Below are 16,282 nucleotides of genomic sequence, written 5' to 3'. Positions count from 1 at the left end.
TTTTCTTCATTTTCAACAGTTGTTCTTTCCTTTGATGTCCAAAATCGAAATCAATGAATGACGAGTAACCGGTATTATATCACGTGTAGCAAGCGTCGCAAAATGGATGATATGCCGAACTATGACAGGTTCATCGGATGAAAAAGAAAATGCATGGAACGGAGGCCATATTGCTGTGTTTACATTCGAGTGAGCAAACAAGAACTCACATTCGAAGGTGACATGAGAGCCGTAGATTAAGAGCGAATTATACCGAACGTATTGTTGAAGCGTATATACTAAGCATTGACTACTCGATTTCATTCAACGCGACTCTTTACATCACATAGCAATGTGTATTATAATGCAGCCTTCTTGATCGTTCAAATGAATTTCTGTATACACAAGAACTTTGGAACAAAATGTAGGACATGTTTTGCATTGGAAAGGTGATTATGGCCCGTAATTGCGAAAAACGTTTTATCTACCACGGTAGGTATGCCGGTATTTTTCGCACACGACGTCTTGTCGACCACGGCTTCGCCTCGTGTTGACAATAGGTGCGAAAAAATACCGTCATCTAATGCTCGAACAGGTCAGGTTTGACCTGACCTGAACCTGAAATGAACAAACCTGATATATTCAGGTCAGGTTCAGGTCGAACCTGATCTTGACCTGAATTTAATTTTTAAACTTCAGGTTTGACCTGAGCCTGAAATATGCTTAACCTGAATCTGACCTGAACCTGAATGAAAATTTCAGGTTTGACCTGACTGACCTGTTTGACCTGAAGTTAACTACAGCGTTTGAGCGAATGTAAAAAAAAAACAAGGCATCAGAACAGTCGGAGCGTTTGCTGCGACTTAGCCCGTACAACCCGTAATCCTATTTCGTCCGCAACCATAATACGTCCGTAGCCCTAATAAGCCCGGAACCCTAATACGTCTACAACCCTCTAAGCGTCTGTTACCAAAATGCAAGTCAAGTTGGGCATTGTCAAATTTACTGAAACTGTTCATTTTTAAAATTGCGCATAGCGCAATTACGAAAGCCCGTACGAAGTACCTTTCAAATAAAACCAACAATTTACGACATTATTTTAGAAACCCAAAATTTTTTGCCAACTTTCCATTGGGTATTCAATTACCTCTCAAATGAAACAAAAACTAGCAAAATCGGTTGAGATTTACTCGATTTATGTGCAAAAAGCACTTAGGGCCGAGTAGCGGCCTTAGTCCAAGGCCCAATTTGAAACTTTTTTCGCCACGTTCTTTTCGGTATTCAATTACTTCCATAAAAAACTAAATCTAGCAAATCGGATGAGATTACTCGATTTATGTGCAAAAACACTTGGGCCGAGTAGCGGCTTAGTCAAGGCCAAATTTGAAACGTTTTTCGCCATCATTCTATTCGGCATTCATTATCTCTCAAATGAAACAAAAACTAGCAAAATCGGATGAGATTTACTCGATTTATGTGCAAATGTGCAAATGTGCAATTTATGTGTTTTATATTATAGATTTTTCGTACAAAAGTAACGTCATTTTCCAGGTATGAATCCAATTCCACCCGATCTTACTAAAAAATTCTTATGTCAAAAATATGCTCTTTGTACAACATCAAGACGTATCGAATCTGTAGAGTTTTTTTTTTGATAGGTGAAACAGGACATAAAAATTCACTTATATTCCGCATTGTCAAATAATTTATACATTAAATTTTGTACTCCATTTTTTGCTTGCGGGGTGAATTTTCTTAAGGCTCGGGACGGGTTCGGGTTGACCTGTTTTAGTTCAGGTTGACCTGAACCGGATTCATGACCTAAACCTGAAAAATGATTTCGGGTTCAGCCCGAACTTGACTCGAACTTAAATTTTCGATTTCGGGTTTAACCCGAACCTGACCTGAACCCGAAATTGTTCAACCCGAATTTGACCTGAACCTGAATTTTCAATTTCGGGTTCGACCCGAACCTGAACTGAATCCGAAATTTTAAATTTAATCAGGTCGAACCCGAAATTGAAAATTCAGGTTCAGGTCAAATTCGGGTTGAACAATTTCGGGTTCAGGTCAGGTTCGGGTTAAACCCGAAATCGAAAATTCAAGTTCGGGTCAAGTTCGGGTTGAACCCGAAATAATTTTTCAGGTTCGGGTTAAATCAAGTTCGGGTTCCGGTCTGACCGAACCCGACCCGTTCCGAGCCTTAATTTTCGTGAGAATTTTTCAAGTTCCCAAATTGCACCAAATTTTACTTTTTTTAAATGCAACTAATTTGAGCATATGCCTGGTCTGATCATTCAGTACAGAATATTTAAAGCAAAATGTAATTATTTTTTCAGATTTTTTTTCTTGTTCCTAGGGAAAGCAAAAGCATGTGTATATTTTATCACATACGCCCGATGTTCGGATGTCAAAATTACTTAACTAGAAGTTTAATTCAAAAATTACACTTCAGGTCTATGTTGTTGTCTCGTTTTCGATAATGTGATAAAATAGAGTACACACCAGACTGGAGAGCCCGCCGATTTTCAGGCCGCCGTCATTCAACTTTTTTCTTTTTTTCTCTTTCGATTTTTGATTTTTATATTTTTAATAAATTTGATTTTGTTTCTTAAAAAAAAAATATTTAGCCGCCGCCAGCCGACTTTTTGGACGGCGGCGATGTAAAGCCATCGACTTCATCTTACCGTGACAAGTGTGTAATATATATTACATGACTAGAGATAAAAAGATGAAAAGTAGAATTTTCGTGTGAATTTTGTTTTTACGAGGCGAAGCCGAGGTCAATAAACACACGAAAACGAGACTTTTCATTTTTATCCCCGAGTCATGTAATGGATTTTACATGCTGAGGGCGTCGAAAGTAGTGCTTGAAACATGAAAAGTACGGTTTTCGACGCATATAACATGTAAAAGTTTTTGTTCAGATAACATTGTAGTCAATAGTCATTTTCTCACCTCAGCCTTTTTTGTGAAAAACGTTGTGTTCACCTCGAAGAAAAGTTGGAAATTTCATTTTCTCTGGTAACTCTTGGGCCTAGCTACGTTTTGGCCACAAACAAAATGGAATTTTCAACTCTTCTTTCCTAGGTTAACAAACAACTATTTCAAGTCCATGAACATTCTGTATGAACAGCTAAACGTATAGAAATAAGTAGAAGTATGAAACTTAATTTGTGAAGTTTTTTTTTGCGTCTTTTCGTCTAATTTCCGAAGTGCGAAGAAATCCTTTAGGAGGTTTAGTATACCTATTATTCGTTCCTCTTGCAATCATTTGCGTATACTCTGATACTTCTTTCGCTTAAAATGTTGCTAAGTGTTTGATAACGAATCTTTTACTTCACTTGTTTATGCATACATTTTGCTACATAAGCGGATACCACTCAGAGTATATCGCTTATTTTTGTCATTGTCGTCGATAACAGATCTGACTAGTCATCTCCGAACTAATGAAACAATTAATGCGCCGGACAGGGGAGAAACGACGCGAAATGAAACTGAAACAGCATAATTAATCGATCCTTCGGACCAGACACTTTTTTATTGAGTAATTTATCCTGTTAGTCGCTGTGACAAATAGGACAGAAAACCAACGATTACATTCTGGCATTTTTCCGACGAAGGGTGTTGCTGACAAAATTCTCGAATAAATTTCTTATATCCTGTCCATTGGTCTGAGCGCTGTTCAGGCAGCGAATCGCGATCAAAGAGTCCATCAAAATCAACAAATTCGGTGATAAGGAAGAAGATGGCGAAGATAGCTGGTAAGTGAATCAACATTAAGATAATCCATTCTTCCTTGGATTCCTGCGGTGTGTTCGGTGCATTTTTGGTCATCACATTGCCATTTACCAGTGACACGTAGATATTCTGATCAACAAACGTTTCCATAAAGATTTCAAAGTCATCCGAACTGGCGATTGGTATTTTATCATTCTTCTCGTCTGTTAACAAAATTTAGAAAAAAGAAAACATTATTTTGCATTGTGATTTACTTCGACTTTGTGCAAAATTACCGCAATAGTGAATAGTGAACTTCTCCAAATATAGCTTCGGATAACGCTTAAATACTCCGGTCAGAATATCGGAAAAATTCTTCAAATCGGCAATCATGAAAACTGACTTGTCCCCATTATTAGAAAAATTAACTTTGAAATAGTTTTTCGATTTATTACTAGTCACACTTTCAGTTAATGATTTCATTCCACTGAAACTATCATGTTTAATACCATTCAGAAAACCCATTTTGAATAAAATTTTCACTATTTTCTTACTCTTCAACACGTGTGTCAGCGTCGCAAAATGGAAGGCACATAGGCGAATACCCATCTGTCACCGAACTATGACAGTTCAAAGCAAAACGAAAATACATGCAACAGCGGCCATATTGCTGTGTTTACATTGGAACAAGGTTGGAGTAGAAAAGTAGCTCAATTTCGAAGATGAAGTGAACGTCATATAGTAAAGTAGGTATAAACAGGCATGAGCAGTAATTTTTTTTTGAAATTTTAATTATTCTGAAAAGAGACGAAGCACTGAGAATCTGCTTCGGTTAAATTTTTCATTGTTCTAATGTCACTTTTGACGCTTAACGAAAATCAAACAATGGAAAATTTGATCGACACAGATTCTCAACGCTTCATCTGTTTTCAGCATTAGGGACCTAAATAGTAAATTCGGAGCAAATTCGATTGCGATAACCAACCTGTTTAATTTCAAACTTATAACTTGCCGATCTGATTACCTACTAAAATAAATAGTCATTTGTTTGGTTGCGCTTAATTACCAAAATCTGCCAGAACCTGGATGGTGCGGGAAATTACTGTTTCTTTGAATTCATCAAATTCTAATCGAAAAACAGCAGAATGCTTAAGTTTTACAGAAACAGAATATTTATCTTTAGATCAGTTAATACAGACATCAAAAACATCATAATTCGTGTATTTTTCTAAAAATATTATTTTGCTTTCGAGTTAAGAAACACTATTCACTCTGTACCCAAAAAAGTATCCTGAACATGTCAGTTCATGGCAAGTGGGGTATTATTGTAAAACTACGTTAAACCTCTATCAGGGCATCCACTAATCTAAAGATAAATATTCGCCAGGTACGATATATCACCTTTTGAAGCTCACAGCGCTCCCACAGTGTCCTACTTTCCTACTTTGTCCTACTGTCCTACGTAGGACACTTCAAGGACTTTAATTAAGTAACAATCAAGCGGATTTTGAGCTCGAAAAGTAAATTGAAATGAAGAATAAATAGTCGATACAAGGAACAACAGCCAGTCAAAGATGGTATTAATGCATATAAGGGTGTTATAAATATTCCCATAACTGATCGTCTGCTGTCACTTTGTCACAAACCATCAGGTTTATTTAGATCTTCAAAAATTCTAAGCTGAAAAGTGGTAGAAATAAAAGCAGCAGGACGAAAGAGTTGCTCGTAAACATAAGGACAAAAAAACGAAGGAAGACAAGATAAGGGAAATCAATAGATCGATTGGTCAAGAATTGGCAACGGTAAATCAGGCGGAAAAGTGGTTGACCGACAGTAACAAATCTCTGAGCAAAGCTGCAAATTCACGGCAGAGTAAAATAGACCCTCTGGAGCGGTTCATTTTTGAAATGTTAAATAAGGGACCTAATACACTGTATAAAAATGAACTCAAATGAACACTGACATAAATTAAAAAGTTTTACTCGCATAAAAATAAGACTACTAGATTATTCAGGTCCCTAGTCAAATCAAGCACTCCTGCCTGGTTTACTTTACTCTGTCGTGTGTAAATTTCAACAGAACCGTGGAAATAAGTGAATTGATTACGGCATATGCAGCTCTAACAGCTGCAATCCAGCGAACAAAGACGAAAATCGAAGAATTGAAAAAACAGAAACCGTAAATTCAATTCAATTCAATTCATTTTATTAATCAAGGAACAAGAAGGAAATGAATCCTTATACAAATGTCCTTACGATTAAGCTTAAGATAACAATATTTAAATTTGATATCGGTGACATCACATTAACGACAATACACAGGAAGATAATTAGCAAAAAAAACACGATACATGGCATAGTTAAAATTAGGCGTTACTATAGCGATTCGGGAAAGACAAAACAAAAATGGCAAAAAGAGTAATGGTAATCATCAAAATAAGGGCAATTACAGTTCTCGATTGATCAAACACAGGGGCTCAAAGAACACAATCAAAACTTACGTGCATTTACGAACGAAAGAAATTACTAAAAAAAATATATCGAAATACATTGAACTCTGTACCACGAGTCGAGCAGTAACCCGTCAGTCCGCAAGTCTACAAATGCATGCTAAGATAGTCGAGACAAGTTTTTCCAAATCCCGCAGCCGAGTTAATTCTCCTCACACTGACACTCAACGAATTGTAATCAGAAATTGTTCTGACGAAAAACGAGCGATTATATTGTACAGGTGCCTTGGTACCAAAAAAACATTACTACGTGACGAGCTTCCGCGAGTCAGCTTATCAAATAAATACGGCGGATTTTCTGATTTGACAATGCTATGTAACGCAGAGCAGCGCCGGTGTCTGATGTAAGTCATCAGAGAGCAACCAAAAATCTTATTTACATAATCTCGAGTACTGTCATAGCGTCTTAACCCATACACGAAGCGAACACAGGCAGAGAAAGCTCTTTCGAGTGACTTGACGTCAGCAGCGCTTAGGTTGGTAGAGTAAACACACTAGCCATACGTGAATGCCGGCACGATGGGGGTCTTGACCAACATCAGGCGCATTTTCGTTGAGAAAAGGTGACCATTGGGCCAAAGGCTACGAAGCCACGAGAACACGTTAGCGCATACCACTTTCACCTGACTCTTGAAAGAAAGTTTCATATCCATGAGGAGGCCGAGATTCAAAACTTCATCCATATACGGTATTACGATACCATCAAGAAGGATACACGCGGAAACAATTGGGTCTTCAGTACCGCATCACTCAACTCAGAAAAAACAATTGCCTGAGAGTTCTTCGCGTTCAACGAAAGGCGATTCACACGTGCCCAGCGACTCACTGCATGCAGATCTTGGTTCAGCCTGACAACAGACTCATTCAGACGACTCCTTTCAAACGAATAAAACAATTGAACGTCATCAGCAAACGCGTGGTAAATAGAAAAATAGTTATTTATGCAATCGAGGTACAAAGTACTTTATTAAAGGGTTGATATTTTGGAATTTAAAATAGGCCGTTTATTGTATCGTGAGCATAATAAAGTACTTTGCATTCAGTCAAATACAATATTTTATGCCACAGAGGCATCTAAAGTTTGCAGTGACATAAATAACTATTTTGAACCTTAGTTGGAATGTCTGTTATTTCTATAATATCTATAATTTAAAACACAAACACGGTGCACTTCATCTCACCTTGGGTCACCTCGGTGCACCACGCGTCACCTCGGTGCACCACGCGTCACCTCGGTGCACCACGCGTCACCTCGGTGCACCATGCGTCACTTCGGTGCATCACGCATCACCTCGGTGCATCACGCGTCACTTCGGTGCACCACGCATCACCTCTGTGCACTACGGCCTCTGAAGGCCAGCCATCCGATGGTGTTTTTCAGAATCGACCTCCGACGTATTAGGGGAGCAGGTCCCCGGAGGTGCTTTTCAAAAAAGGCCCGCTTAGAATCTGCCGGTAAAGCCTCCGTTGCAGTTTTTCTAAATTGGCCTCAATGTGTGGCCACAATATGTGTTTTTCAAAAGCCGTCCAACAACCAAGTGGTTGACTTTAACGGCAGTGATAATAGTATTTTTCGTACCAAGACGGCGAAATGACGATTTTTGCAGCACCAGTCCTGACACACGGTCCACTTACTCCTTTACCGAACTTTATTTTCTGGGTTGGTATCGACAAGACTTATCTTTTTCAGAAATACTCAAAAAATCTTAAAACATTTAGGGGCCCATTTTCATAAAATAACCCAGAATTGTCACAATGTTTCAAGAAAACGAGCCGTCAGAACAGTCGGAGCGTTTGCTGCGACTGAGCCCCGTACGAACCCGTACATCTATTGCGCACGTGACCCTAGTTCGTCCGTCGCCCTACTCTTAACGTAAGTCTACTGCGCCCGTAAACGTCGGTAAAGTAAAATTCTTATGAAATTTGCACGTCTTAAAAATTGCGCATAGCGCAATTACGAAGCCCCGTACGATGTTCCTTCCAAACGTAACACAAATTTAAAATTGACCTAAAATTTCCTCAGTCCTATATTAACCTATATTTACCTATAAATAAACAATTTACTGATAAATATGCTAGTACATAGCTCAAAATAACTATCTATACCGTTATATAGCTCAATATAGCTCAATATAGCTATATATATTTATATATAGATATCCATATTTGGGATCCTTGAAACACCACACACACATAACCAATCACTTTCCACTGATCAGTAACTTTGTAAGTATCATTTTCACCGATTTATATTGTTTTTACAAAAATCCAAAATGGCGGCCGACGGCCATTTTATTAGGAGACCTGAAATAGTACTGACGATTCACATTTATTAATACCTTTCAAACAAAAAACATTCATGAAATTCGGTCCAATTTTACTCGAGATATTAACAAAAAACACCACCTTCACTGTACGGCCGAGTAGCCTCATATAAGCTCACTCCAAGAGACCTAGCTCACGCTCCGGTGAACCGAATTTCATGAATTTTTTTCCCCTTATTGGTACGGTCAATACCTATCTATTGAAGCAAAATCCATCTAAATACGTTCAAATTTGGCCAACCTACAAGCAAAAACGGCTTGCCGCCCTGCACCTAGTTCACACCAAGGGGTCTAACAAACGAGTCGGTCATCCAATTTCCATAAACTTTTGTCGATAGGTATTGTAAATACCTTTCATTTGATGTATCACTTACCAGTGTAGCCTTTAAATGGCCAGAGAAATCTTGGAAAACGTTAAAGCACTTATGAGGCCCCAACTCGGGAGGGGTCGACCCAAAATCGCCCATCTTCGAATTTAGCCTCACAATTTCAACTACCTCTCAGGGAAAAAAAAAATTTGAAATAGGATTTGATTTACTCAAGATATCGACGTGACAGACGGACAGAAGGACAGACGGACAGACAAAATTTTTATTGTGGATTCGTCATCTATGAACATAGCCAAACACTTTGCCCTTACCGCCTGCTTCGAATTCCATCAATTACACACGGCACCGTAATCCTATAAGCCCCTTCGTACTTCGTACGGGGCTAAAAAGATGCTCAAAATCTGGTGCGTTTTACATAACTTATTGTATATGGATGCACAGACGTTTTTGAGCTCCAATTATTACGTACTAATCCTATATTCTAAAATTATTTGTCATGATTAAGCTTATATTTTTTGTTCGCTCTAAATTTTTTAACGCTCTGCTTCTAGCATGAACATAAGAAATATTCGGAGGCTTATGCAATCAAAATAGGCCTTGAATTTTCTCGTAAAGATAGGAGTAATGATTTCTTAGTGTGAATAAAAACACACAACACATGCAAACGGGCACGCACACTTATTTGAAAATTTGGAGGCTTTTTCAAGGCTGTATACTTGGTGGACGTTCACAAGCCGATAAAAGAATATTAAAATTAAACGACTGCTGTTTTAGACTATTGGGCCAAGGGCTATCTGGGCATGTAAACAAAGAGTCGCTAAAAAAAGCTAAAAAAAATCCCTCGATACGATTTTTGTGATAACTTCTGTAGATGCTAAGCTTTCCTAACCGAAAGAAGGAGGGCATCTTTGGGTGGCTAAGCCATCATTCGAACTCAAATGACATCCCAAGCAACATTGATTGTAACATAAATTTTGACAACATTAAATATCTTGAAATCTTAACAGCCAGCACATGTGCCCCGATGGTAGCCCTGTGCGTTATCTGTTTATATGGAGAGTTAAAATATAAAATGAACCAACTAAGTCATCTTGCCATGCACTAAGCTTTATTTATTGAAAAATGTTTTGACATAAAAGAGAGAAAATCGAAAATTATGCTCTGACATACTTCCGATGTAGAGGGATGACTGGAGCAATACTTTCGAGCAATATTCTTATATTCAGTCCATTCACGTAATTGGTTCTCAGCATTTTTAGAATCCGATCCTGTTTGCAAGTTTCTCACAGTATTCACAATAGAATATCCTGCAAAGAATAATAATAAGATAGTTATCGCGCCAACATATAAACAAGACAAAATGTCTCTTAGGGTCCAGTCAATCGACTCCGTTCTCGTCTGATTATATGTCGAATTAAAGTTTGTAGGGCAATCGAAGCTTTTGGAATCATCGAAGCTTGCAGAAGAGTCGTCGCTTATGGAAGAACTCAAGGTAGTCCAAGAATCCGGTCTTGAGGCAGCGATCAGGCTTGTAGAAGAGTTTCTTAAAGAATTTAGGCTTGTTGAAGAATCCACATCCAACCTTGTCAAACAACCTGAGACCAAATCTAAACTTGTTGGAGAATGCATGCTTGTTGAAATATTCACGCTTCTTCGAGCGTTTAGGTCTGTTGACGAATCCAGACCAACTCTTTTAGAAAAATCAAATGTTGGCGGAGAAATCGCGCTTGTTAGAGAATCTGAACTTGTTGAAGACTCCGGGCCAACTGTTGTTGAAAAATTAAATCTTGTCGAAGAATCCATGTTTGTTGGAGACCTCAAACTCGTTGAAAATCCAAACCAAAACTTGTTAAAGGATCCAAACTCTTTGAAGAAAAAGAATCCAAGTCTTTTGAAGACCCCAACACCACATCTAAGCTTTCTGCATACTCTGAGGGTTTGTAAGAATCTGCATTTGTTGGAGAATTTAGGCTCGTTGCAGAATCCACAATCAATCTTGTTGAAGACTCCAAATGTATTGAATTATCCAAATCCAATCCTGTTAAAGAATCCAAACCTTTTGAAGAAACCAAGACCAAATCTAAGCTTTCTGGATAATCCGCGCGTGTATAAGAATCTGCGTTTGCTGGAGAATTCAGTCTCGTTGAAGAATCCAGATGAGTTGAATTATCAAAATCTAATCCTGTTGAAGAAACCAAGACCACATCTTGGCTTTCTGGATAATCCACCGTGTGGAAGAATCAGCGTTGGTTGGGGAGTTCAGGCACCTTGAAGAATCCACACTCAATCTTGTTGAACAATCTAAATCCAAATCCAATCCTGTTGAAGAATCCAAGAGTTTTGAAGAAACCAAGACCACATGTAAAGTTTCTGGATAATCCGCGCGTGTATAAGAATCTGCGTTTGCTGAAAAATGCTGGCATTCTGGATAATCCCACCGTGTGGAAGAATCTGCGTTTGTTGGAGAGTTCAGGCTCCTTGAAGAATCCACACTCAATCTTGTTGAACAATCTAAATGTATTGAATTATCCAAATCCAATCCTGTTGAAGAATCAAAGAGTTTTGAAGAAACCAAGACCACATCTACGTTTTCTGGATAATCCGCGCGTGTGTAAGAATCTGAGTTTGATGGAGAATTCAGTCTCGTTGAAGAATCCAGATGAGTTGAATTATCAACATCCAATCCTGTTGAAGAATCCAAGCCTTTTGAACATTCCATGCTTGTACATGAATCCACGATAATCCAAGAGTCCAAGCTTGTGCTGGACTCGATACTATTGCAGGAGTCCAAGCTGATGATACTAATTTCCGAGGTGGTCCGCTTCAACGGGAAATTTTCGGTCACATGTTCACGAGCATCTCCATTTCCACATGACAGATAGATGTTCTGATTGAAACGTGTTACCAAGAATCTGTCAAAGTCACTTGCATTGGCGATCTGTATTTTATCCCCATTCCGAGCTGTAAATGAATTTACAAAAAATTATTTTCGCATTTTTGATGATGTAGGTGTGAAATTACCATAATAGTAGATTGTAAGGTCCCCAAAATTTAGCTCAGGATCATGCAAAACAACTTCAGCTTCAAGGTCTGACATTTGCTTCAAATCGGCAGCCATGAAAATGGATTTTTCGCCACTGTTCCAGATATTAATTTTGAAATTGCTTTCCGGTCTGGTGTTTGTCTCATTTCCACCTGAAAGCTCCATTCTCGCTGTGTTGTCACTTTTCACGTTCTACAGCAGCACTTAAAGAATCTATTCTCTGATAAATATTTTAGAAACCACTTTTTTCCACGTTTCTCCGCGTCCTATCCGGTCCAAAAACCAATAATGAATGATGTTACCGGCGTGTCGGTAGCGTCAAGAAAATTGAAAGATGGAGGCAAATTTGACAACACACTGTGTTTGGGTTTAGGTGGCGCTGCGACTCGCATAAACGAAAACCAGCATTGATGCACATAGTGCAGAGAAATGATAATAACTGTTCACTTTGACCATAGATAAGGAATTAGGGAAGAAAATACCGGACGCTTGTTGAAAAACCGGCTTTCGGCAATACGGGACTTCAGTACGGAAATACTGGTTTTTGAATGATCTTAGCAAAATTTTGCATGATTTAAAGAAGCTATATCATCCGTATATTCTACAAAATGCCTAAAAAGTTGATCCACGATTCTCATTGTTTACAATGAAAATACATAAATAACATAAAAAATATTCGGAGGCTGATGAAATCCATGAGGCACTGCGTTTGGTTTTGTACAGACAGATGACTTGTTTTCGGTTGTATGAGTGTAGCGTTTTGCAACCTTTTTTTAATTTTTTAAGGCCTGCGGGTAGATTCGATGCAGAATGGTCCACTGAACACGAAAATACGAAAAAAAAAATTGAAGTTCGAAAGCTTCCATGCGCACCCTCTGAAAACCGACTTTTTTGGTCCCCAAGCCATAGTGAGATTAGTTCTGCCGGCTGTGGCGGAAAAATATATCCTAAGTGTATATGATAATTAATCGTAGAGACCGTGGCTTCAATTTGGCATACTTTAAAATTAAAAAAAAAAATTGAGTCACCGTTGAACAATTACAAAAAGTGCTCCCGACCATGACTTTTTCAGATTTTTCTTGGATTTAAAGCTTTTCTAAAATATGTGACTGGAAAGGAACATAGTCGTGTCGTAGCTCATTTTAAAGGGAATTTCAAGAGCTTTCAAACGAATGTAGACTCGACGTAAAGATTCACCGGGTTGCAGATTCGATGACCTTCTGTGGTGTAGAAAATCGTACGAAAAAAACCATATTTTTTAATTTTTCACAGAATTTATACAAAAACGGTTCCAAATTGTACTTAGTATTGCTGGCGTTAATAATGCAGCAATGCTGGGTCGAAATGGGCGATGTAAGGTGTAATTTCAAAAAAAAATGTCGGTTTGGATGATTTTTCGATTATCTTAATGATACGACTTAAAGTTACTAAGAACAATTTGGAACCGTTTTTGTGTAAATTCTGTGCAAAATTTGGCAATGACGAATTCCCCAAGGCAAGTTATTATTAATTGCTCTTCGGAACTCTCGCTCTGATCATTAAAGTCAACGCACTTCAAGAACAGGCACGAGAACCAGAATTAAATAAGTGGCCTGTTATTGGAGTGCGTTGTTAAAGTCTATATAATATGATGCATCCTTCACGATTGGCGTATTAATTTTGTTGGAACCAAATTTGGTATTTAGTATTGAATTTTGGCATGTGACATCAGACATGAGTCGGTTATCCGAAAAACCGAAAATTTCGGATCGGTTTTGACCGAACCGAATATTTCGGTTCGGTTATGACCTATCCGAAATTTTCGGTTCGGTTTTGACCGAAACGAAAACTTCGGTTTTGACACGAAACAAGTTAAAATAAAGCTTAACTCGTCGAAATTAGTTAGTTTCGTCATGAACTAACCGAATTTAAGATAATTAAGTCATTCAATGGGTGGGTGTGCTGTGCTCTACAAAAAAACTCAGATGTAATTGACTCAATCTTTATTTCAATACCAACTCCATGCAATGACTCAATTAATTTATTTTCGGTTAGTTTATGACGAAATTAATTGATATCGACGAGTTAAGCTTTATTTTAACTTGTTTAGTGTCAAAACCGAAGTTTTCGGTTTCGATCGCGAAATTTTCGGTTTTTCGGATAACCGACTCACGTCTGTGTGACATGGGACTCGGTGATATTAGTTTGTATTGGGTGTTTAATAAATCATGCCTTGGGGAATTCGTCATTGCAAATTTTCGTATAAATGTTTGACATATCCACCAAATATATTTCCTTCTCTATCTATTCATCCGAAACTTAGGTTCCTTAAGTTTTTAATACTTTGTTTTGTCCAAGAAGTGCGATTATATATAGATTACCGTTTGTCTGAGCTGAGTCCGTCGATCGTTTCCAAGTATTAGATGCATGATCGTCACATTTCTCTGAAATCTCGACATTCTACTTGTGGTGTCAGCGCAGTACCACCTGTTAACACTTTTCTGGCATAATGTGCATAGTCAGAGAAATCTTAAGTTGTCAGCACTGGACGAACACATGTACTCTGTCAATGTCAAACGCGTCCTCTATCACGAGCAGTGTTGGCAGCTTACCATTTCTTTGAAAATAGTTGAATTGACAGGAGTCACACCATTGACTCATTGGTGCCTTTGTAATTTCCAACTGAAAATATATGACCGAAAGATAAATTTAGTGGATATAGATCCTCGAAGAAGGGTGTATACCGTAACTTCGAGTTAACGTGACTTCCCCTGACTTTCAAGTTTTTTTCCTAATTTTTATGATTTTCGAAGAATCTATCTGGAACTGTTGACCACTTCTGATCAATTTATAATTTTATTGGACTTGTTTTGGTCGTGGTAACTAAGGCGTGAAACTGTAATAATAATAATGATGATGATGAAAATGTTAACGATGGACCGAATTGACATCACAAAATTCGTCTTATCCCTAATTTTCGCCTAATGCCATTACACATTCGAAATTAGGTGGAAAAGTATCGGAGTGACTAGAACATTCTTGTACGTAATTATTAAAATGTTTATTGCAAAGCATCTTCCCATTCTATGGCTATTGTACGTTAATGTTCATGTTTATGCCTGGGTAGGCAGCAATTGATCGTAATAAATGATTTCAAAGTTTTCAAGATTTCATCAAATTTTAGCGCAGAGTCAAACTGATGTACTCAAACTTAACATACAATTATGACAAGGAGTATGGTAGCTTGAATATTACCTTGACTGACAATGGATTGTCTTTATCAGCCAAGGCTATTATGGACATTGATCACATATTTCTTCACGCCATCACAAAATTTAGCTCAGACGGGTCCGAAAACTTTGACATAAATTTTATGAACAAGACGCTGAGTATTTGCAGATTAGCGCGCGACCGTAGATACGAGCCACTTATCCAACTGGGTTATAAAATAATGTCGGAACAAATGCGTCTACCACAACGGTGCCCCGTTAAAAAGGTGTTTTGCTGTTAGTAACTGTTCCATTTTGACATATTACTTCAGGTCATTTTTGCAGAATTTTTTTTTATCTGTGAGAAACAACGTTTTCGAAACGAACCGATTTCCGCCTGTTTTGCCCGCAACTGCAATTTTTATTCACCTTGTGTTCTCAGTGTCAACTGATGAGGCATTGCACAAAATATTCGAGGTCGCACTTGTGGGAAAAGTCGTACACTCTTAACAGCTTTATCAGCAGGATTCAAACGCAAAGTGTGGCGGAAAAGCAATTTTCGTGTTGCGTAAGATTTTAATTTAAGTCCTAAATTTTAGGAGCGGAGAATGGTTTGAAATTTCTTCAAATTAAAATAAATTTGATATGAGTGAGTCACAGCGAGTTATATATTGGCGATGATCAGAGATCAGTGGAGAAGCCTAAATCGATAAGCCAATCTAAAAAAAACATCCAAAAATTCTCACCTAAAATGTGATCTGAGATCATTTACAAGTTACGATACTTTCAAACGTAGCCTTTCTTCAGTTTCGATAAATGTTTTGTTCTTTCTAAAATTTGTATGAGTTTTTTTTTTGGGCGAACACAACGCACTGTTGGCGAAGATGTCAATTCAGACAGTAATCGGATCAACAAAATTCACACAAAAACCCTACTTTCCATGTATTTATCCCTTGTTATGCAAATGACTGTTACTTGCAGCACTCCGCGAAAATGAGGCATTACATGCATGACACTAGCATTAAAACTCACTTTTGCAGGGCATAGCAAATTATTAATAGATTACGTAATTGTTTGAAAAACTTAGGTTCCTCTAGTTCTTAATACTTTGTTTTTGTCCAAGAAGTGCGGTACCCATCGATTTAAATTTTGGGGATAAAAGATTACCTTTTTGTTTGAGCTGAGTCCGT

At 37.9% G+C, this 16,282-nt stretch overlaps 1 protein-coding gene across 1 annotated transcript; it reads right to left on the bottom strand.

Moving 5' to 3' along the window:
- Positions 1-11,037: 11,037 nt before the first annotated feature.
- LOC119078402 lies at positions 11,038-12,200 on the bottom strand. Its single transcript, XM_037185906.1, has 2 exons — positions 11,883-12,200; positions 11,038-11,822 (listed from the first exon to the last, which is right to left on the bottom strand). Exons 1-2 carry the CDS (start codon positions 12,067-12,069, stop codon positions 11,038-11,040), a joined length of 972 nt encoding a protein of 323 aa, XP_037041801.1. The 5' UTR covers positions 12,070-12,200.
- Between the last annotated feature and the right edge of the window lie 4,082 nt (positions 12,201-16,282).

This window comes from Bradysia coprophila, unplaced genomic scaffold (assembly GCF_014529535.1).
Source record: "Bradysia coprophila strain Holo2 unplaced genomic scaffold, BU_Bcop_v1 contig_280, whole genome shotgun sequence".
NCBI classification, from domain to species: Eukaryota; Metazoa; Arthropoda; class Insecta; order Diptera; family Sciaridae; genus Bradysia; species Bradysia coprophila.
This window is presented reverse-complemented; position numbering and strand designations above follow the sequence as displayed.

Bases quoted from the DNA above. Each gene is read 5' to 3' on its own strand.
- LOC119078402 (XM_037185906.1), bottom strand. From the start codon at position 12,069: ATGGAGCTTTCAGGTGGAAATGAGACAAACACCAGACCGGAAAGCAAT. The intron at 11,823-11,882 runs GTAATTTCACAC...ATTCATTTACAG, and splicing joins CCTTACAATCTACTATTATG to CTCGGAATGGGGATAAAATA.